This window comes from Tinamus guttatus, unplaced genomic scaffold (genome assembly GCF_059628265.1).
Source record: "Tinamus guttatus ecotype Peru unplaced genomic scaffold, ASM5962826v1 Tinamus_guttatus_pri_ptg000155l, whole genome shotgun sequence".
Lineage (NCBI taxonomy): Eukaryota > Metazoa > Chordata > Aves > Tinamiformes > Tinamidae > Tinamus > Tinamus guttatus.
This window is the reverse complement of record NW_028288689.1, coordinates 6,737,343-6,761,832: the sequence shown is the minus strand read 5'-3', so window position 1 is coordinate 6,761,832 and position 24,490 is coordinate 6,737,343. Positions and strand designations below refer to the sequence as shown.

The window sequence follows — 24,490 nt, the reverse complement described above, 5'->3', positions numbered from 1 at the left end:
CTAAAAATACGAAGGAGACTGAACATGAAATGCAGCCCAACCCCACTCTGAGTATTTTATTATGATGTGCTTGCTCTTTCCTGCAACAAACTCCTGAATAATCCATCACACGCCCAAAACCTCTGCTTCAAAGCCATGTGCGCTGGGTAACTGGGAGTAGGAATCTGTGATTCCTCCAGCCCTGACACAACCTTAAGTTTTTAATCTTTCAGAGAAGAAAACTGTAAAATTAGCAGAGCTCTTCCTAAAGCTAATAATGACACAAGCTGTCAATAGGGAGAACCTGGAAAAGGACACAGAACATTGATGAGTTTCCATTGCTAAGGGCATCACACAAGAGTTAGGTACGGCAAAAACACATCGGCAATCCCCTCTGTTAACCACCTTGGGGGAAGTTTTGCCAGCAATCTCATCTAAACTTGGATTCACTCCAAGCAAACCAAGCTCCAGAAGGGCCTCACACCAGACACGTCTTCACTAGGCACCTAGCAAAGGAACGAGTCATTTGGGAAAACCACACCACGGGCCATGCCACGAGCCCCATGTCAAGCCACACACCCTTCATTTCAAGGGCACAGGGGTGGCAAAGCATCATCCCTACTGCCCTTAGCATAAGGGGACACGTTTCAGCAAGGATTTGCAAGTACTTATTGATCTAAGCTAGCCCTGAAGCAAACCATGCCCCCGTGGGCAGCAGCATCTGCTGTGGCAAGGTCTACGGGGACTTCAGATTTACTCTGTACTCGAAATTTTGGCTGAATAATTTAAGTGTTGTGGGATGCTTCATCTTTCCAGACAGTCTCAAAGATGGAAATACCTCGAAGCTCAGCTGCAGAGGTAGGAGTGCAGGGTGGTCACCTCGGGGAAGCAGCAGACAGGCCTCAGCCCAAGCGGGTACGGGGTGAACAGGGCGCGGGCGCAGGCAGGGGTGGCTCCCTCCTGCCTCCTGCCGACAGCTCCATGCAGACCGAGCCCATCTTCAGGGCTCAGATCGTTAAGAATTTAAAAGCCACAGGCTGGAGAGGAAGCAAAACGCCTCCAGTTTATGTAGCTCTCTGCAGAGGAGCAGTTGAGCTCAGGGACGTCCATCAGCAGCATGGCAGCTGGGAAACTTTGCAGTAAGGGAGCATCAGCTCCACGACAGATGGCTTTTCCCTGCAATTAGCATCCCGGCCGAAGCTGCCAGGAAATCCAGTGAGGTTGAGGCTGGACCTTCGATTAGGCTGGACTACTGGAAAAAAAAAAAAAAAAAAATACTGCAAGCTCTGGCAGGTGTGACATCGCTGACATGACTCCCTACTCATGAGCCAGGAACAGCAGGTATCTTTGACAAGTTGCTACAACACGAAACAACAGGTCACTTGGAGGAGTATCTATGCTCTCCAGGTCACATTTTGCACTCCAGGTATTTCTGCAGGGTCTCACTGTTGACTTCTCCAAGTAGGGACTCCCATTTCCCATGACCCGAAAGCCACGTTTCCTGTGGCCCTAAAGCATCCATAATTCTTGCCATATCAAGAATAACCAATGAGTATTGGGTTTGGGCACTAAAAATATATTTAAACAGCTGTCTGACAGCCACTGGAATGCTCTCCTAGCTGGACAGATTGAACCCTACAGCCCTGCTGTCCATCGCGAAGCCTGGTGGTGAAGGCAGGACTCGAGGCAGATCTGACATCCACGACTCGCACGCCGCAACCTGCCCATCCTTCCAGCGCTGGGAATCGCCACATGAGCCACAGTGACTCTCCCACTCCAAGTTTGGGATTATTTTCCAATTTAGGCATTTGTTGACAAATCTGGAATGGGGAGAAAAGCCACCGCTTTGTTCCAAAGCAGGCAAGTGTTCACGGAGAGAATTCCAAGCTCTTGAGCAGCATCCGACGCCTCCCGGAGCCAAAACCCAGGAAACACAAGAAAAGCAGAGGCCTTTCTATGCCCTGCAGATGCACACACAAAATCACGTTCACTTTACAATGAGGTCTGGAAAGGGAAGGTGTCCCGCACCTCCACACAGCTCAGCGTTACCCCAGGATCCTGGCAGGATGAGCAGCTGCCTGAACACACCGTAACACCCTGCGGACGGACGGAAAGCGCCAGCCCAGCGGAGCAGCCGCCCGGTGCACCGCACAGATACATTTCAGGGATTTTATCCCTTCATATCTGCGTCTGCCTTTGGACGACAATCAATGTGACAGAGCGAGCTGGTGTCCAGGCACACGTGAAGACGTTTTCCACTGGATTCAAATGAGCCCAGACTAACAGAGCACTTTTGTTCAGCTCAGCGGGCGCTTCGGCGGTCGAGTAAACCAAAGCAAAGCTGCATCCTCAAAAGAGGAAGTTTGGCACCGTCTTCCATGTCCATTTATTAAAAAATGGCAATCTTCGTCAGACAAACTAGTAAGCGATCATCAGCTTTAAAAGAATTTCAAGCATTTATGCAAACTCAATGACATTCTGTTCCCTGAAACTCCCCTGACTTCAACCTATGCTGTAACAGTCAATGACAAAAGGTTTAACCCACACTTAGAGGCACTAACAGGCAGGTATCAGCTGGGACCCTGCAAACACCAGGCACCCAGTCCAGAGAGACATATGCAATCACTGAAAAATACAGATACCGCTTCTGGGTGACCATTAAACCATTCCCTAGCAATTACTAAAGCGGCGTCTTCCAAGGCCATTCCACAGGCTGGTTTTTCATGTTTAGAGAAGTGGGTTTTTTCTCCTTTATGTAATGTAGTTATAAACAGAAAAGACCTATTTTTACCAATATCAATTATCAAAAACACTCTACTGCCTTTGAGACAGACCTTTCTCTAGCTACTTGTAGCCTTTTCACTAGTGATAGTCACACATCCTCATGCACGAGCTGGGATTCGCAGCTCTAGTCTTGAGCAGGGTCTATTTCTTAACAGAAATAGGAAATCAGAAGAACACAAGTTTCCCCCCTTCCAAATTTCACACTCTTTTGCCTTTAATGGCAGCTCTCCAAAATGTTCAGGGCTGCTCCAGCCTAAAACACATTCCTATTGCCATCAGAATCACTCCTGAATTCCCACCTAATCTCTCAGTAAATGCTGGGTCTGGTTTGCAGTCAGTGACCTTCTTGACTACCAAACCAAGGCAATATGAAGAGCTAAGTTTCAAGCTCAGGCCATACAGGGATCCAGTTATTTATTACTTAAATACACACACACACACACACACACACACACACACACACACCAAAGACCTTTGCTGCTCTAGCTGCATAGGGAACTGGCCATTGATTCAGAGACCTTCACAGGCTCCAGCAAACAGTCTGAGCTGATCTTCTTTAAAGCAATACTGGGACTAAAAATCATTAAAACTGCACAATATCCATCCTCCTCTCTAGTAAGAAGCATAAAACATACTGCAAAACTGGAACTGGCAATAACACATACTCTACATCTGACCCTAGTTTTCAGCAAAGCACCTATGCTTTAAAAACAGCTCACTTATCCCAGATGACATGAAGCCACCACGATCACGCAGGGCAGCCCCTATCAGCCACATTTTAACACAGCGCTGAAAACCCCCAGTAGTAACTGAACTGCTGACAAAAGCCTAATTTTAAACACGCAGTGTTCCTTGTTGCTACGTGCAGATGAAACCCAGGCTGCGCCAGTGCTGATTGCAGAGCAATCAGGTGAGGCCTAATCCAGCATCCAAAGCACTCCAAAATAAGCACCACCATGCTCAGCAAGGCCAGCACAATATTTTGGCAATACTTCCAGCTGTTTCCTCACAAAGCAAATTTTGTTGACTTCCAAGCAGTTAAACAAAGATGGATACAGGTCAACTCGCCTCGTTTGCCATAGCCGTGGGGAGAGCAGGGTGGAAGGGGGACGTCTCCAAGCGCCAAGCGAGGGGGACGAGGCGCAATCCTGCACCGAGCACGAGGCAGCTGCGCGGGCTGCTGAGTAATGCACTCTCACAGAGTCTCTTTTTATGCTTAATTTTCCCCTAAAATGCTAATTGGGCTCCTAATCTAAAGCCCATCTCAAGTTTTTTCTCTGCAAATTACACGAACAAATAGAGCCATCAAGAAACATGAAGAGCACGTCGCAAGCTTCGACCTGAAGTAATTGCAAAAGCTCTAAAATGTTTCATACTTTACATGCATGTGAGTGGCTTTAGAAATAGCACGACTAAAATTGGAACACCACAGACCCCTGCAAAACTCAAATTAAAAAGAGCGAGCCAAGAGAGCATATGCCCTTTCCAAGAGGAAGGGAGCGCATTAGGAATCTGGGAAGAAAGCCACCGAACTCCTGGCAAGGCAGCTTGGAGAAGCAGATAATAAAACAATCCCAGTGATACAGTCACAAGACATTAAAAGCGGGAATTAATGCGTGCTTTGTTCATTATTAGAAATATAAATAGCTTTTGTTTGGTCGCTTTAGGTCCTATCGGAAGGGATTCGGCAGCCCTAACTTGCAGCACAGCAAAGAAAATGGGATATGAAGTTGTTTCCTAGAGCAAGCAAAAGGTTTTACAAACGGAAAGGGACACCGAAAGCAGAGACGAGCACCTCCTCTGCCTCCCATGCATTACTTTTCTGTAGTAATTCCACGGAATTTTGCTGAGTTGTGCTCACCAGGAGCTGGACACAGGTGGGTTTTGGTCACATCGGTGTTTCTAGCAGCTCCTTTTAGCTCCAGCAGTACCCGAAGCAACTCACTGAAGAACGCAGAGAGGATTAGCGAGCGCTCCGGGTGCCAGGCCCAACGCCGTGCTTCACAGCAACGCTATCGGGCTGTTATTTACTGAGCTAACTAATTAGCCAGCCACTGTTGCAGATAATGAGGAAGCATTAGAGTATTCTGAAGTTGAGTCTGAGCTCGACACATACAAAGCGGCTGCCCTTCTCTGCAAGAAAATGACTGTGGACAGGAATAAGCCACTTAAGAGCTGTCTGCAGGCGTGAAGGGAGCAGCAAAGGAGCGTCGTTTGCAAGATAAATGTTCAGAAAGGGAAGAAAAGGGCAGTATGGGATGCAAAGAACCTCCATTTTTCATTGTTTTATGCGCTACTGGTACACAGTGCTGTGTATAGAAATATGAATATAAAATGTACTCAAGGTGACAGTACTCTGAGAAGCCCAGTTCATTCAGTTTTGCATCAAAAAAAACAAGTTTTAACTGCCTACAAGGCTGAGCACACCCAGTATCAAGCGACCCTTCCCACTGCATACACAGCACTCTGGAAGCAGGTAGTACAGTCAAAGCCATAGAGAAGGCTACAGAACACATTAAATAATCTATTAACTACATAAATACAAAATCATCTATTAAAAATTACAGCAGACACGCTGTCCATACAGCAGCAGCATCCTACCCTTTTGCAAACATTTCCTTGATGTCACCTGGAGGAACCCATGATTTAGAGAGGGAAATCACACATCCCCAAAGACCTGGCAATAACAGGAGATGTTTCCTCTAGAATATTAATTCCAGTAAAAATTGGCAGATTGCTTGGCTTATTGGTGACAAGTATCAAAACAAACAGTCTTCTGTTGTCCATGAAGAACATCTTCAGGACAGGACAGCAGGGCAGGACCAGGCTATGAGGATGTGCTGCTCCATTAGCACCATTCTGGGCTGTGCCTGTATCCCTCAGTTGATCTCCTTCATTTTAGTAGCAGTTTTTACTACTTGAGTACAAAGCTTAAGACCAAAAAACTTTCAGGTTTATGAAGACTCTGTCCTCAACTAGTGGCTCAATTTAAAAGATGCACCAGAGAGCAAAATGACCATCCTGGGGGCCATTTAGCAGCAAGAGGGTCAACTGATCAGGTACATACCAGAAGAGCTTCAAACTTGGTTTCCTTCCTTCATTTCAGTTATTTCTGCATTAAATTTTCATTTCTTGGCTTTTTTCAGTTCACTGACCTCTAGAATTGGGATTTTTTTGACTCCTGGAGAGGTGCCCGAAAAACTCATTCTGCCTCTAGGAAATTCACAGTTTGGCATTTAAGGAGAACAGTATCAAATGATACAGCTGCAATCCTGTTTTGTACCTGACATCAGAGCTCCCATGTCACCTTCCTCCCCCTAGATGACTCCATGGAGACCGTTCAAAAGTTTGAAAGTTGTCCTCAAAGTGAAGGTTCAAAGCTATAGCACAGAAAAATGCAAGAAAAGCTCATGAGTTACCAGGGAAATACAAAACTATCCACAGGATCTCAGAAGAGGCTGCTGGACTGTGCAGAGGCCAGAAGTTGACTGTTGAGGTGGGCAAGACCCTTTTTTAAGCATCATTGACCAGCGTTAACTTCTTCTGTAATGAAGTAGAGACCTGGCAGTGAGAATGGTCACAAACTGATATCAAGAAATAAATTTCACTACAGAAATAAATCTCAAGAACATGAACAAGAGGTGGCTGCAAGACATGGGAAGATACCTCAGTAGCTGCAGCCATCCTTAACGTTTTTCTTATGATTGTAAGGCACATACAAATGCAACCATGTTTGTACATCAAGACAGAAGGAAAATCTAACCCTTATCTGAATTCTAGGATAGTTGATGATATTAAGCATGTTCACCCCCCTGAATTGCCTCTATGCACAGCCTCACGCTGCCTGGTTAGATCTTAAACTTGTCACTATAAAAAGCAAACTAAAAGTGCCTGCCTAGCTAGCAGGTGGGAGTGTTAGCCCAAATTCATTTAATTTTGCACAAAGCGAACAAAAGGCATGTTTTTTATTTTATTTTTAAAGGAGTGCATCTTTTAAGTAAGAGACTGAAATATATTCCATACAAATCCAAACGTGGCTCATGCAAGAGGCGGGAAGGACGGGAGGGCCAGCAGAGCTGCCACGGAGCCTGCCGGGACAAACCCACCTGCAAACACCCATGTCAGCCCGCAGGCCCAGGTCTCCTGAGGATCTCCTTGGCTCCACAGAGAAATCTGGCTTTTATGACACTATATTTACTAAATTAGCGATGCAATTCCATAAATACAGTTAGAAAAAGCCCTTTCGTTTTCAAAGCCTTTCCATTTCCAAAGAACTACCAGACCCCGCTTGGCAAATTCTTTCCACAGGTTTTTAAGTAACTGATAACATCAGTTCAAATTACCGCACTGGGTAAAACGCAGCTGACAGGACCTCAGGCCTAGAGCGTACCGAAAAACATTCGAAGCAGGGAAGCAAGGACTTTTTTTTTTTTCTCCTTTCTGGCCCCATATGGAAGCAGCAAAGTGCCCAAGGAACAGCGAAATCGGCTCGCCTTGCCAGTCAAAGGTTAACACACATGCAATATGAGTCAATGCCCCCAAACGGCTGCGCCTCACGCAACATTTAACTTCAACCTGAGCCACGCAGCAGTTAAAGGAAAACACATTGCATTTATGAAAGGCAGAGCTCCCTGCGAAGGCCAGCTCAGAGGGAGGATGCTTTGCCTTTTCGCTCAGAGCTAATACTGCAAAGGTCCCTTTTCTCCCCGCAGGGCCTGATGCCCAGGGAAAACTTTCTTGTTTAATTAATTTGCACCAAGAAAATGCACATGCATTAGCACATCTTTGCAAGGAAGCTCTTGGCCTGAGTGTCCAGGTTCTGCTGTTGTTTGAAAAGAACCTCTCTCTCTGAGTATCACATCAGCAGCAGTAACCTTGACTTTCCAAATATACAATTTCCAAAGTCAAGATGCAAGTCTGTTCTAAGGGTTTTGAGCAAAAGATTTGTGACCCCTGGTGCATAAGCAGTTGGCTCTGCTCTTTCTCCCTTACAGTCTATCTGTATCTCCTCTCATTCCAAGTCTTCCCTAAGCACCGAGGGAAGAAGGCACAGATTAACCCTCCTCCTTGCCGCCCACAAGAGGAGGATTAAGCCAGTTTTCTGCCTCTATTCCCATCTAAAGAGGGTTGCCAGTACTTGAATAAGGTCCAACTGCTTGTTTTTCTCTATTGCTCCACAATTATTCTGTATTGTCTTTCTGTGACCACAGAGGCCTGCAGCACCAGTCACACTGGGAACATTTCAGAGGACATAAGTGCAATGGGACAGAAGAGGTTAAGCAGAGTAAAAGTGTAGTCTCGATGCTACATGCACTGTCTAGAACAGACTTCTACTGCTTGCAAGAATATTTTAAACAGAAGAAAATAAAAATAAAGAGCTAGATAAAAACAAAGAGCTACAAACAGAGCACAATGGTTTTAGGCATCACCAGCTACCTGGACAGAGTATTAGTGTCACCAGACACTACCAGAGCCAAGAGTGCAGGGGCAATGACTACCCTCATTCCCATCTTGCAGAAAGCCTGGGACTGGATCCAAAGCCTGCATCAGACCAAGGCTGAAGGGTGGCGGGGGGGAAAGAAAAGGAAGGGGCGACTAGGGACTTCAGGTGCAAGTATTTGCTGCAATGCAAAACTCGGTGTATTCCGACTGTGCAGCAACTCCCCCGCCACCCTCCTCCAGCAAGGGGGGCTGAGAAAGCCCCGTTGCGTGTGGGAGACTCTTGCAGACTGAGAGCAGGATCCTGCCGGAGGCTAAAACACAGTTTAGCTCCAGATCAGTGACCCCCGTGCAAGCTCCCGGGCCCTCTTCCACGCGCGCCTCGGCCGCAGCGGCGCTCGAGCCGCGCCGAGCAGCGCGGGGGGAGCAAAGAGCCTTATGTAAGCGCACGGAGGCCAAGCATTTGCCTTCCAGAGGCTCCGGCTGGAACGGAGGCGCTCCCAAAACACAGCGTTTGGAAGGCGGCTCCGCAGGCAGCGCTCCAGCATCCCCACCTGAACTGTTTGGCTGCTCGGCAAAGGGCAGGTGCCACCGAACACCAGCTCGTTTCACCCACACGCAGCTTGTTATGGCGGGGCTTCCTCCAGCAAATCCTCGGCGTCCTCAGAAAAGTCTGCATTTGCAATGCAATATTAGATAGGTGTTAACACTGGACACCATCCACTAAAAAGAAATGAAAAACAGATGGTTTTTTCAGGCATTGCTTTCAAAAGGGTGCAGGAGAGACCAAGGAGAACTGACATCTTCACTGTTGCACGAGGCAGCTACTAAACTATTAGGTTTAAGACTAGTGTTGGAGGGTTTGTTTCTGCTGCAGACACTCCTCACCCAAGTGCTTCAAGAAATAAAGCTTCCAGGACTCCAAATACGCCCACACTAAGCCCAAAGCTGGGCTGAGGCTCTGCACCTACGCAGCCACCTGCTAGATTCTACAGCCCCAAAATGCCCAACTGCTACAGTCTTAAATTCTAATAATATTCACTTAGCTTCATTCAAAGCATGGTGAATTATTTACTGGATGCCATCCTGTAAGCATTAACCACTTAAAAAAAAAACTGTATTACTTCAGCAATTTAGTGTTTTTAAAAGCCGTATCTTTGACAAATTGATAATGTCTATGGAAATTAGTGCCTCCCTTCGCACAGTGCTGCTCCCTTTGCTGAGCAGCTGAATCCACGACAGGGAAATCCACCTGGGCTTCCCCACCATGTCCCTCCCTTCGACATCTCCAGCTGGTGCAAACACAACATTGGAACAGGGAGGGCAGATTATCCGAAGGCTGAACCTCTGACCAGTGTTTTTATTAGTGCAGAGATAAAAACAGACCAGTCGGCTGTTTCAATTCCCATATATTTCCAAGAAATAGTTGCTTTAGCTAAAAAGGCTGTGTGAGAGCCCCTTTTGAATACACAGGTACCTGCTGTAAATAAGTTTAACAGTGCCAGGAAAATTTCCGTGTGGAAATTCCCGATGGGAATGCAGAGTTACGGGACACTGTTATTAATAGGGCAATTCAGAGCACATCTCCATGCTGTGGCTCACGTGCTGTATCATGAATAAAACCACCCTGCACCAGCAGCTCTGCATGCTGAGTTACTGCTCCCAAAGGACACCAGGGATGTAACCACAGCTCCTCCCTGCTTGTTCATTTTCGAGCACCACGGAGACACTCAAGGAAACTTGGGAAAGAAAAACAGAGCAAGATCAAGTGCTTAGCAAACTATGAGACTCAGGTCCAAGAACAGAAATTGAGATTTACTTGGGATCTTCAGAGAGCCAAGATCACTGTCCAGCAGGCAAGAGCGCCTATCGGGCAGCGCAGTCCCACGTGGATCATTCCAGTGCTTAATGCTTTTGGGATTCAACTGCTTCATCCCCCTTGAAGGCATAGCTATGTAACTTGTAAATCAGATTAAAACATGGTACTAAAAAAACAACCACGCTTGCATGCACATCCCCGAACACCCAGCCACAGGATTCAGGCCCCGGAGGCCAAACACAGGCTGCAAACTGCAAAAATTAGTTGAAATAATCTGTGCCTGGCCGGCCTGCTCCAGAGCTGCCCCAAACAGTTTCTCTCCGTTTGCTGCCGAGCTCTGGCTCTAACGCAATCCAGACAGCCCCGGATCTGGGTGGAATGTTAATATGAAAGCACTAAAATTCCCACTGAAACAGGACCTGTCAAGTCACTTTACGTAATGTGATTTATTATTTCCAAATGTAGCAACAGGGGATTTCATGGCACATGAGCATGTTGTACACAGACAAGCTCAGTGTTTGTGCTCCCTGCTAGCCTATGGCAGGGCAGGGTCTTAGGGAACTCCATGTGTGGGCAGGGCTGGGTTACAGGCGTTAGAAATTGCTGGGATGCAGAATATACCCTGAATATACCTTAGTGTGAGCTTTTTCCACACTGCTATGCATGCTGCATAAAACTGTTGAATGTCTCAACAAAAAAAAAAAAAAAAAAAAAAAAAAAAAAAAGGGAAAGAAACCCAACTGTCCCAATCCCTTAGGGCATTTGCATCAAGTAATAAAATGGATTTTCAAAGCTTAAGGAAGCCTTTTTTCCCCAGACTTACATGTCAATCAGATAAGCCGGTGCAGCAAATTGATATCTCTGGCGAGTTGAACGCAGTCAAACCGAGCGCAGCCTGAAACTTGTGGTTTAGCTCCCAGCTCACGTCCTGCCGCTGCTTTCTAACCTGCTAAACCCCCATCTCCGAACCATGATCTCCTATGTTTATTCTGTTTAACAAAGCAGATAACATCAAGCTGTTCGAGTTCTACAGTAATAACATCCGTGGAGAGTTACACCCGAAAGCGCACACTGTGTCATGCCTTAAAGTTTATGGAATTTGGTTACCTCTCCATTCTGTACATGGACTTAGAAATGCAGAAATACGTCAGCTCTATCCGCCCACTAATCTTTTTTATGCCGCTGCTTCAACTAGTTTAGATTATTTAACGGCAATGAAAGCTACATGCATAAAACTGAGGCGGAGTTGAGCAGCTCAGCACACGAGAGAGGCAGCAAGAGCTGCAGCTGCCCTCCATGTGGAGGAAGGCAGCGTGGCACTTGCTGTGCTAAGGCAACACTGGGCTACATCGGAAGCATCATGCAAACATCCTAATCTCGCCATAGATCAGTTGCAGCAAAGCTGACACTGACTTATGTGATCGATTTATTGCTTTCTAGGTAGCTGCTCTCTGATTCAAGACCTTGGACTACTCTGCTTTGACACTGCTAGCCAGGATCAACGCACATTTTGTTAGGGCTGGTTTCCAGGGTCTTGCTCTGCCCTTCAAGCACCACCAACAAACACGAAGCTTGTTCAGTGCATTAAAGTCAGCCCCACATACTCACATCGGTGTCTGGATCAGGGAGGAATCTGCAATGCAGGCTTAAAAAGAAAACCTAATGTCTGCTTGTGGCTTAGGAGCAAAGGGACTAAGTTATAACACGGCAGATGAGGTTTGTGCCATTTAGCCTGGCTACTCTTCTGTTTCGAAGTGGCGAGATGCGGTGTGTCCGACAGGAAAACGCACAGGAATCCAAGCAAAGGGGACACAACGTTTTACGAGGAGCTCCTGAGCCAGCGACTCTTGCTCTTCTTTTAGTGACACAGTCGCAGGCTGCATCACTATGGCAGCAGACACACGGCTCAGGAGACCCTGGAATTCAGCTTCTTCGTTATTGAAAAGCTTGCTCAGATAGAAACTTCTAGCATACGCCGTAGGAGAGGCTGCAGTGCTCTCCCTTAGGGAGGCTGCTAATCTACGGGTCCAAAGCACTAGAGTTTGGGCTGTAAACTAAGAGCCTTTCATCTACAGAGATCTGGAAGCCAAAAAAACCCCAAAAAACACTACACAGCCCAATAAAAGCACGGAAGCCAGAGGAAGGCCCCAGAACTGAAAGCATTTAGGGCTCCAAAGGATCTGCCTCCAGACATCCCAGTGCTTCCACCTTTCCGGTGCTTCCCTCTTCTGATCTCCCCTTTGCTTTTTTAAGCACTTGGCCAATAAATAGCTCTTATTCCAGCACTCGAACGGGATTTACGTTGCACTGCAAGTACTGTGCAATTAACAGATTTAATGCCTGATTCATTTCCCTCTTCAAAGGCAGCTCAGAGAAAAGCTCAACAGGAGATGGCTGGATTCTGTAGCTGTGGGTATATCACACATATACATGACATAATGCTTCCCCCTACCAATATTGTAGGTCGGCACATCCCTACTTTTCTTGTACATGTATCAATCCGTTTCCCCTCTTTAGGTCCCTGGCTATTATTCAGTCTTTAGTTTCATCACTTTGAGGTTTTTTCTATCTTCAGTTGGGATTTTCACACACCACCCCCTATTTCCGCCATAATTTATCAATTGCTGTTTCCACTCCATTTCACCACATTTCTAATCTCATTTTCCCAACTATGCTGTCTACAATCATAACAGAGCAGTGACTTTAAAAATTCAACACGCTTCACTAATTTCACAATGTGTTAAAAGAGATAACATAGGGAAGACATTATTTTCATCTCAGGGCGATTACTTCAGCTCGCGCATCGGAGACAACAGCACAGAGCGAGAGGAGCAGGATACTCATGAAGGCAAAAGGAACTCAAAGCCCTCAAGTCCTACAGAGGCACGGACCAACTATGAGCACAAGAAAGCCAAGCACATCTCACGTGGGAGAGCAAGCACTCACCTCTTCCCTGCTTTTCGGCAGCTTTTGGTAGGTGTTTCATTCTCTATCACTAATCCAACCCACAAGCACATTTGTTTGAGCTATTATTACAAACACATCATATACTAATAAAATGCCCCGACAGAAACGATTTCCAAAGGACACAGCTCAGTACAGTTCTACATAACAGCAGTGCTGAGAGCAAGCTCCTTTCACAAGCAATTAAAAGCAACTACATGACGTACCTAGCTCAGCCGCGGGTCATACAGGACTTGTCTTTCAGTGCTGTTCAATTACTTTGTCCTTGTCTTTTACTGGTAAACAGAAATCCTTAGTTTTCTTCCCACCTGCAGTTCACTGTACGCCTCTATTCTCTAAATTACACCAGCCTAATTCACACATGGAGCCTCTGGACCAGCTTTGCTGCAGGTGGAAGGAGCTTGGGCCAAAAGATAACATTTTGGAGGGTAAGGGTACACGGCACTGCAGCGCTCCGGAATAAATCCCGTCTACAGACGGCATTTCCGAGTTCGGTTTTACTTCAGGCATGCTCTAAAGTTTGAACAAGACTTCCCCTCATCCTATTAAGATTTCTTTACCCCGTTTGACTTGCCACAGTGCTGCAATCCAGCCTTTGCTAAGCTGTTGCCATTTCTGCGACTTTTCACCCGGTATTTATCCACTTTTACAGTATTTAAGCTGAAAGGCATATTCCAAAGCTTACGATAGCCCAGCTCCTCTCTCAACACAGCAAAAGCTATTCAGGTTGGAATCCCCTGTGCTAAGAATTAAGAGACAAAAGGGTAAAAGGAAAAGGTTCAGTAAGGCATTATGGTGCCCTCAAATACTGAGGCTCATCTGGATGACACTTATTCCAAATGCAGAGATACTTTCAATACATTATTTATACTAAATATAAATTGCATAAACACTGAAAGAAAGCTGCTCTGAGTCCAGTATTTATACCAAACTGCTTTAAGGATTTCTTATTAAATATTTAAGGTTTCACTTTGCACACCACCTTTGTTCAAATGGAGGAGCAGCAGTAATTAACCTGATTCAGAAAAGTTATGCTGTTAGTTAAAAGACAGCGTGCATATAAACTTCCCAAGCTCCAAAAGAAGTGAAGAAGGAGTAATTTTTCATAAACCAAAGTTCCATTATAAAAATTAAAAAAAAAGAAAAAAGGGGGGGGGGGGAGAAGACTACAGTTCTACCCCATATTCACACAAAATTTAAGAGAGAAACTTAAAACCTTGTACTGAGGGCTTACTCGATCTGATGACAATAGTTTCTCTGAAGAATAAAGATCAGTTTTAGACTAAGTGTCATGGATGATCTAAATATGTTGGATCCTGCTTCCATGTTGTCCTTCTGACACACCGTTCAGGACAACACAATAACATCCACATTCTGTTCAGAAACAGGACAAACGAGCTCCCAGACAGCTTTGATTTCACATTTTAGATGGTCACATGGAGTTCAGAACAGAAAAACTAAACGGAAATGAGAGGAGATACTCACGTTGCCCATGTACTCGGAGAGCAGATCCTGCAAGGCCTGTCGCACTGCATTACACTCGGCAACGATGCGTTCCCGGCGGTCATCACGTGTGCAGGATGAATCAGCCATTAAGGCTGCTCCACTAATGATGCTCTCCAGGCGCTCTTCCAGGGAAGGCCTAAAACGCTCTTCGCTGAACATTGATGGATCCACAATAATTTGTTTCTAGCAAAATAAAGGTTTGGGAAATTAGCAACTGGACTCCCAAGCAACTTACTTTTAGGTCACCATAAGACCAACTTTTACAGCAACCCCTCGATCGGGCATAAAAGAAAAATTTTGGCACCGAGGGCAATTTTCTTGAGTAGTCTAGTAAAATTACTAAAAGGTTTCCCAACAGATTAAGTTGCTAGTCATTTCTTATGCTGCTTTGACAGCTAAAAAAAACCTTGGCCACAAGAAGTCTCATTACATGAATGGCAAAATCAAATGTGCCAACATAAATAAGGTTCAAGGATGGAACCCTTCCTTATCTCTATGTCAATCTGGACATGCCTTAACTATTTAGGTTGTCAAATGTAATTACCACATCATGAAGGAAAAAACAGAAAAAAAAACCATCCCAAATTAGCCCTATATAGGGTGCTCTGTTGTCCTAGTTTAGCCAGTCTCTCTCTCCACCACTACGTGGTTATGAAGGTAAATATAATGGTCTTAATTTTAAATGAGGCATCAACACAAATGTTTAGAATAGCATAGAAATCAATTTGTTCAAGCTGAAAAACATCAGTTTTATCTCAGCAGAGTGTATTAGTAAGCCCAGGTAATACTAGGAGAGTTAAGGCCGAATCAGCAATCAGAGGAGTTGCGAAGGGCCAATAATACCAGTCACAAAAACCATACGGGAAGAAGCCGGGCAGTAAACAGCACCTGGGAAGGACTGCCCAGTGGTTTATTTAAACAGGTTCTGCAGTTTATCACAATATGTGATTTGGTCATTTCAAGGTTTGGCGATTTGTTTAGGTTTTGGGTCCCTCTCCTCCATTAAGGGGAGGTTGTTACTCGTTCTTTATAAAAAGAAATCCCAAACTTTCTGGAATAATATTTTTTAGCGTCACTTGATATATCATCAGCTAACTTCACATTAATGTCACAGACACTGCATCTCTTCTCAGACAGCACAATTAGCCTCTCTAACGAACTAGGCAGCATGTGCAGCCAATTTTAAACACAGTGGATATTGTTGTGATACTCTCCTCATTCTTATTGAACTTTTAGCCATGAAGTCGATACAGTAGCAATATGCTACCACTCCAAGACTGCACAGTAAGAAAAGGAGAAGTGCATATTAAAATAAAATAACTATGACATTCTCTTATTACCTAGGAATTCATTGAGAAATGCTGCAGATGGGGCACAAGGAGAAGTCAGTAGTATTTTTACATTAAGGATAAAGTCCAGAAACACAGCACACAAAGTAAAGTAGGGGACATAGAGACTGAAGAACAGAAAGGAGAGAGAAACAGAAGGAGACCCTCATTCAGAAAATAAATATGTTGAAGTTTCAGAAATAAGAGATGTTTAAAAATCTGAGATCCAATCAGTGGTAGACACAGAATGCTTGCTTCAAAAGCAAAGCATTTTCTTTAAAAATGTATGGGCTTCCCTCTGCAACCTCCCAAATCCAAGATGAAGCCCGTGACAGATCAGTGACACGCATCTGCTTGAAATTACCTCATTCCCAACCAAAGATTATATTAAGTTTCCCACCTCATTTTCCTCCCAATTGGTAGACTGGACAATTCCAGCTACATTATTCACTTCTAAGAAGTCATTTCTGTAACCTACCAGAATACATCATGAAATTATCAATTTCCTATAAACCAAAGGTTTATATCAAAGGTAAGAGCAGAGTGACTGCTATTTTGGAGCTAGTTTAACTTGACAACTCAATCATCGACAACTGCATCATTCCTTTCTGTTCTCTATCACTGCCATTTTGGAAAGCATTGATTTTAGAAAACAAGAGCCTAAGTCACTTGGGTTTTCACACAGAAAAAGAAAAAATATATATATCTCGGGCAGTAGTAGGAGGCAGCTGCTCCTCATAGATGGAGGAGGGCCGGTCGGGCGCTGCCCCGTGCTGGGCTCAGGACTCACATCGAAGTTGTTGAGCGCGTAGGCCAGCTCCCCGCCGCCCGCCTGCTGCTGGGCCGCGTCGTCGGAGGCCGCGGCCTGCGCCGCGTTGGAGATGCCCGTGACCGCCTGCTGCAGCTGCTTGTAGATGAGGTCCCTGTTGGCCTTGTAGGCGGCGACGTCGGGGTGCTGCAGGCAGGCCTGCGAGGCCGTGTAGAGAATGGGCACGTTCTTCTGCAGGATCCCTCTGGCTGCTGCCATTTGGTCACGGTGACCCACGTCTTTCAGCTCCTGGGGGACAGGGGGAAGCACATGAGGCCCTTTCCCATACCCTGTCTCCTTATGTCATCTCCCCACACCCACAGAATAGGAGAGGGCTATTTGCTTATTAGCATCAAATCCAACTTAACCTTGAGCCACATCCCTATTCTTAAGGGCTCAATAGATTTCAGAACAGAATAGCCCAAAGATTTGAAAAATAACACAATCCAAGTTTACTTTAGGTCTACAGACTTGCAAGGAATGCCAAGTACCCTAAACATTGCTTAACATTTTTAGGTAACTTAAAGACCAAGTTGATTTTTAACTATCAAATGAACAACTAGACTAAGTGCAAGAGGCTTCCTCAGGAGACAAACATGTTTTGCAAATCAAGTCACACATGTGAAAAGTGGCACAGGATCAATCCAAGTCGTCACTGTCTTCTGTAAAAGATGGAAGATGCCTTTAAGATGCCTTTAAGATGCCTAGATATAAGCGACAAGCATCATTTAGCTGGAGTGGGAGGAAGGCAATCACTAACAACCACTGGCATATTAGACTAGTGGCTCTATTTCGTAAGTGATTAATTCAATTAATTTGTGCAATTGGCACAGAGATATTCAGTAAGAAACCCACATACTGCTTCTACATGGAAGCAATTCAGCAAAGGGAATCACGAGCAGTTTAAGAGCATTTATTGCTCTGCCAACGCAACCTTACTGCCACCAGATCTTAGGTACCTCACCGAATGGCAATCTTCTTAAAATTGCACCCTGTTTATTTTCAAAGATGAATCCATTCAAAAAATAAAAAAAAGCAAAAAAACAACTTAGCGGTTGCAGTCTATACAGATCAGCAGAACAAAAAGAAAAAAAATGCAGCTCTACCAAAATTACACTATTTCAGATCAATCAGACTGCCCACACCTGTGCTTTTTGTTCAAAACTTGCCCCCATACGAATGAGTCACAACAGCGGTGTTGAACAAAACAAATTTCACCTGCAACTTGAGATTAACCGCTGGCTATCCAAACACAGCACAGGCACCCGACAAAAAGGTTTTTAAACCCTTTGCAAGGGGGTGTTTCCGTGCAAGTCCAACCTGTCTCGCCCAAACGGCTGTAACAGTATCACGAGCAGGGACTTTTAGACAGCACAAGACACACTACAGCACTTCTGTGTGAAGTAGGGTGGTACTTACTCATGTTTAATTCTTTACCTACACCAACTGCACATCCAAGTCTGAAACATGAGTTTGGAGATGCCCTGATGCAGTTTTGTGGAAGCAGTATCCCATTACGGTATCAAAACCATATTGTTTAGTTTTGTCCTTAAATGTGCTGAATAAAGTATATCAGATCAGATAATCACAGAATATATCAGAAACCATATACTACAGTTGAGCAAATTTTCTGCTTCTAGTGTGAGATTAGTTCAATTCCTAAACAGTGTTGACTGCAACAGGATGTACTCAGCAAAAAGTTATTAGCAGCAACTAATACTCCAAAACAAGCAAAAAAGACCTAGATTTAGAAACCTAGATTTTGGGGAAAAAAGAAAAAAAAAGAAAAAAAAAAAAAAAAAAAAACACACACACACACAACAACACAACAACAACAAAAAAAAGAAACTCTATAAAGAACAGAGCGCTGCCATCACTACCATCACTATACCTGCTGTCTTTTGGCTGCCATGATATTGAGTTTGTCGACTTCGGGTTTGAGGGCTTTGTACTGTATACCCAAATCCTGTTCCGTGCCAGCATTCCTTAATTTCAAGATACCTTCTTCCACCTAAAAGAGTACACATTCATATATATTTTTTTTCCCAAGTAATACAGTCTACAATTCAGGTAAAATAATCTAGAATAGACTTTGTAACAGGCTGAAGGCACCTTCCCCTCTTCCCCCTGGCCCCCTCCCCTCTTTTTTTTTTTTTTGGGGGGGGGGAGCAGAGCACAGAATCCTCAGAGCTGCAGAGGTGGCCACAGAGAGGGAAGGAGGGATCTCTCCAACCTCCACTGCTGAGTGGGCCCAGCACAGAGTCTCCTTTCAGTGCAAGTTCTGTATTAATCACTCACCCTCCTCTTCATAAGGAAAAGCTTCTCCAAATATTCCCCATCCCCTTTATTTAGTTCAACGAAGCTCCTCATTCCTGCCTACCTGCTGTAAGCAAGCACTGATGAGCAACCCAAATTCCTTCTTTAAGCAAGCAGGTTGCTGCCTGCAGTTAGTGCATCATGATACATTTAGTTTCAGTCCTAACAGTTCAGGATAAAGCGCAGCACTGTCAAAAGCACCCGATGGCTTCAGCACAAGTGCTGAACATGAGGGGAAAAAGGCAAAGACCCTCTGGGAGGGAAGGTGGCTCCGGAGAGGAGCTGCACTCACCACTTTGAGCTGGACGAGCAGCTTGTAGACATCAGCCATGTCGGCCAGGATGAGCAGGCGGGTGACGGCGGAGAGCAGCGCGCGGGCGGCGCGCACCATGTTCCCGCGCTTCACCGACGAGCAGGGGTCGTCGGCGAACTCCCCGGACGCGCTCTTCATCAGGTCACCTGCGCGGGGCGAAGCGGGGGGCACGTTTAGCACCCGCGCCCTTTCCCAAGGGGCACAAGAGCTTCTGGACAAGGCAAGTCTGAAAGCCCCTTTGCATGAGCACAACCACGCAGAAGCTTCGCTCCCCTCTACGGAACACTACGATGCTTTCAACAGCTAAGGGAAAGCTTCTCGGGAGCGTAAAAGCTAAGGAAAAGCAGTAGAATGTACTGCAGACATTAAGGCAAGTGTCATAAATTCATCTGATAATAAAACACTTCGGAGCAATGACATGGAGGCTGGCTGCCTCCCTTAGAGATGGGGGGCTACAGAGAAATCAGCTATACAACATATAACGCAAGGGTCTGCATCCAAGGGAATGCTTTGTTTGCTAAAACACTCCAACGTTTTAGAGCCTGCGGATGAGCATCGGAGGAGAAGGAGAGAAGACGGATGTCACACGGCACCAGCGCTGCTGGTCAGCTGGGAGAGGCAGAGGCCGCGTTAGCAGCGAAGTCCCTCCTGAAGGCAACCAGAAAGGGACGTTTCTCCTTGTCTGAAGTAGGAGTTTGCTTTTGCAGCAGCTAGTTTGGGAATGTAGGTTACTGTTCTTAGACTTCCATGCACTTCAGATGCATTTGGAGAACAGCAAGGATTTAGTTCAGAAAACACGCAGCACTCAAGGCCAAAGATTGTGGGTAAGAGAAGGTGACCAGAAAGCACATCCTTTACACACTGTTTGAAGCTCAGAAGTTGCTACCAGGTTGGAAAAAAAATAACCTTATTTCCACCTCAAGCTGCAACAAGCCATTCTGAAACAAAGCACTACTCCTTTTTTATTTTAATGAGAGCCTTTAAAAGATTCAGTGAGTTTCAGACAGCTTGTCAGAGTGTTAAAAGGTAGCCAGCTTTTCATAGCTAACAGAAAATTCAATTTCAAGTTCTTGCATATACATATATATATTTTTCTGCCAATTAAACTAGTTTTGAGAGTTCTTTTACAAAGCAAAAGCAAAGCAATATGGTTGTTTAAACTAGACTTGAAGGTAGCAAGGGCAATAAGGGACTCTGCCCCAGCTCAAGGATGCAGCTGCTGTATTTCGTGCACGTGTTAGGAGATTGTATTGGATCCAACACAACCTTTTGAAACGTGACCCAGAGGTAACAAAGTTGTTTAGCCAGCAGAGCCTCAAGAGTTACAATGCAAAAGGGTCAGACCACGACTCAGATTCTGCATCCTTATATGAACAATTTCGTTCTTCCAGTGTAACCTTTGATGGTCCCTAGATACTGCACAGAGAAAGAAAATAAAACAGTCAAGAAAAGAACAGACAAGAGTAGCCATACTATGGTCTTGCCAATAAAATACTAAGGATTCAATTAAATCTAATGGAACAAAGCCCATCTCAGAAATGCTAAGATTTTAGTCCATCAGAAAAACTACCACTTTCCAGGCCCCTCCTTGCTGCGCCCACAGGGTCTGACAGCAGCTGCAGACAGCGCTATCAAACCTCCTCCGCACTGTGGTACACGATGACCATGACAGAAGGGGTTTTCTTCACATGAAGACCTTTACACGAGCACCAACGTGCATTCAGGACACGCAGGCCCAGATGCATTTTTCCAAGGTGCAAATTTGCACCCGTGTATCCATCATCTCCTGCCCATTAGCACCTTCCAGCTAAAAGCCCGTGTCCAGGCTGCTTCACTTGAGCTATTGGAAATGCAAAGAGCTCCCGGGCATGCCAGTGCTTGCACCTGCCTCCTCAGCATTTTGAGGAGCCATCTCTACTGATCCGACAGATATTCGGGCGTGCATCAACAGCGCCTGCCTTGGTCACCTTGCCTAGCAGAGCGCCCGGTCAGGGATTCTGCAACTCACTGTTCCCTGGCACCCAGGCCCCGCTCCTCTCGGCTTGCGGCACCCATCACATCTCCCAAACGGCTGGATATTCCCCCCCCCAAACAAAGAGAAGGATAAAAGCAGAGTTTAAAGACTAAAATATCGTGGATACAGAAGGCACTTCTGTGTCCCCACTACTGCCAACCTTAGTGTCCACATGAGACTCCTGCATCTCAGGTCTCCATGAGATCTGATGTCAATCCACAGGATTCAAAAACCATCCATTCTCTTACCTCCAACCTAACACCCAGATTTAAGCTTTTAAAGCTTTTGGTCTTCTTCCACTGGAAGAAATGTAACAGTGAGAACATAGCTAATACCTTGGGTCTTCAGCCAAGTATGCAGATATGTAGAGGAAGTGAACTATGGCCATACTGGAGAGAACAGAAAATACCTGTCCTTGCCAAGTGCACCTGGAGGAACGTTTCTGCTTGACCCCAGGCTCTGCTGCCAGTCTGGATGCCAAGCACACGGCTAAGAACCCAGCTTGGTTCCCAAACACTTTTCAGCAGTATCAGGAGAGCTAAATGTTTCACGGTACAACCAACCCCCAAGGTTTCAGAAAAAGGCAGAGGCCAATGTACAACTGGGGGAGGAGGTGGCACTGACGGGAGGGGAGAGCGGTCAGATGAGACCAGCCTTGTCCTCTCTGGTGTCTCAGCCAGTGTGCCCAGGGGTTGCTCATGAGCACTCATGTTGTGGGTGCTCTCTGCTCCTTCACCCATGTCACTGTCACCAATTTGAACAACCTGGACCCACTATTGACCCTGGGGAACTGCACTAGCTACACACCTCCAGCTAGACTGTGTGTCACCAGTCACAACCCTCCAAGCTCTGCCATTCAACCAGACACCCTTTTAACCTCCTCTGATGAGACAAGTTATCTGTTGTCCTAACCAGCTCCATAATCTGTCTGCATTCCTTCAGCTCTTCTCTCAAGCACAGCAGCTAAACCTCTTGCTGCTCTCAATAGAGGCATTCACAACCTGACTTCCCTGCCTGCTGCCGAGCACAGCGTGCCGGCCATCCCTAACCCCCCTGCTGCTCCACAGCCACGTGATGCTGCCCGGCCACAACCATCCTCCTGTTCACCAAAGCGGCCAGAACTTCCTCTCCACTTCTGCCCCCGGTTGCAGGATGCAGATGACCACCCTGTCATCAGCAGTGCGGAGCCTCCTGCCGCCTCCAGCCAACATCCACAGCTGATGGAGCGCTGGCATGAAGCCCGTGCATCCTTGAAATCAAATGGAACTAAGAAACAAGAGAAACTTGTACTGAAGCTTTTCTATCAGCCTTCCTTCTCTAGGAGCTTCTTCCCGTCAGACAACACAACCACACATGCAGCTAGGGGACAACCTGAGGAACTGCACAGCCCAGAGCACCGAGCACTGCTTCCCCCTCGTTAATATCACCAAAGGTCACTTGAAGATACTCACAGTAGATTCCCAGCCCGGAGAAGCAACCAAGCAAGCAACAGCAATTGAAGGCCTTCAAGTCAAAGGGCTCTGTGTTGGTGGTTGTTGTTAATTTAAGCCCACTCAGACCCTTATGTCAATGTTTGTTTGGTCTGTCAACCAGGCTATTCCGGAACTTACACCCATTTTCAGCTAATACTTGAGCACTGGGCAATTTCAGCTACAACAATAATTAATGCTAATGAGTTTTCATTTTTTTTTTTTGTTGCAGCAGCCACCATTAATACCAGTTGACTGGGTTTCACTGAAGCATAGAAAAGGCTCATGAGTGGAAGAATGATAAATGATTTATGAGCAACAACATTTACTGGTTCAAATTTTACAGTAAGTCAGCTCCATAGGCTTTCCTCACAGGTCTTCTCCAAGGAAGTATCAAGGAAAATGATTAAAAAAAAAAATCAACCCTAGATGTGGGGGAGGATTTGATCGAGATCCTTGCATTCTGTTTATTGCTATTTCTATTTGGCATATTCAAAACACCCAGCTCAGTCAAAGATACGCAGTTCTTCCTCCTACAACGTTGTTTTAAATACATCCAAATTTTGAAGAAGTTATTGACAAATATTTGAGAAGTGTCTACATAACATTTACAGGCAGGGGAAAAAGTTTACTTTTTAGCTTAAAAGAGCATCTAAAGTTCGATTTAAGCACCAGCCTTTCCCTCTCTTTGAGCCTTTCCTTGGGACAGCTGATTTCCTAGCATGCCCCCTTCACTAAGGGGTGTTAACACCGAACCCACCAAGATGAAAGTCTACACAAAAGAGGAGCACAAGTCATTAGAAACAACTGCTAAGGGACACGGGATTAGTTCTAGTTGTTATGACATTTTATGATTTTAAAAACTATCCAACACACATCTCTTACCTTGCTTGCGGACATCTTCCACCGCCGCCACCAGCTCCTCCTTGAGGAACTGACTCTCTTTGGCAATTTTGTCTCCTTTCTCCAGGAAATTCTCTGTTGCTTGTTCAACTGAAGCAGCCAAGACATGGGCCTTTTTAGAGCGCCCTCTTTTTTTATTAGAGGGGCCCTTGTTGCTAGTGTTCACCAATGTTGTAACCTAGAAGCATAGATGGGAGTTTAAAAAAATAAATAAGATAAATTATTAGTTTGTCAGTGAGCTGGACCACACGCACGCATGTTTTCCAGACAGCACATTTGCAATGCCAGTGCTATTGCCAGCTCCAAAGACAAGAAACGCTTTAAACTCATGACAAACAACTCACGTATATTTTTATGTCTCTTTAAACATGACTCTGCTTCTTGATTCATTAGATAAGCCTTATAAATTCAGCTAAACTGCTCGGAGAGCTTTCTTTGCAGCAGCAGAGCTGAAAAGTTGATGTTAAAAATCGAGACGTGTTTGTGTATTGATAAAGTGCAACCTCAGTAATAGGGCAGAGCTATTTAGCACCACTACGAAAAGAGCAACGCCAGCTTGGGATAATTAGCCTGCGATAGACTTTGGGCATAAGAGGCACAAAATGGGCTTGATGTGATTATCTACAGAAATCTAACAACACACCTTCTTTTCAGGCCAAAACAGGGAATAAAGCAGCCAATGCACTAAACGCTAAGCAAAGTGCTTCCCAGAGCCCACTGTTTCCATAAAAGAACCAAGTCTGAACTCTCACAATCCTCCTGTAAGCAATGAATATTTACAGCTTGCTTAGGGTTTAATCTGAGGCCCTGTTAGTAGCTGGTCACCACGGGCCAGGTGACCGTCAGTT

General features: G+C 45.4%; 1 protein-coding gene across 1 annotated transcript in view; it reads right to left on the bottom strand.

The window, feature by feature from the left end:
• The window catches only part of CTNNA1 (catenin alpha 1), a 96,555-nt gene that overhangs the window by 57,274 nt on the left and 14,791 nt on the right, over positions 1–24,490 (bottom strand). Inside the window, exons 3-7 of the mRNA XM_088522641.1 lie at positions 23,625–23,820; positions 19,236–19,402; positions 18,519–18,638; positions 16,610–16,876; positions 14,471–14,674 (exon numbers count right to left, since the gene is read on the bottom strand). Coding sequence (XP_088378767.1) covers positions 14,471–14,674; positions 16,610–16,876; positions 18,519–18,638; positions 19,236–19,402; positions 23,625–23,820 — 954 coding nt within the window. The remainder of the gene's footprint in view (positions 1–14,470; positions 14,675–16,609; positions 16,877–18,518; positions 18,639–19,235; positions 19,403–23,624; positions 23,821–24,490) is intronic.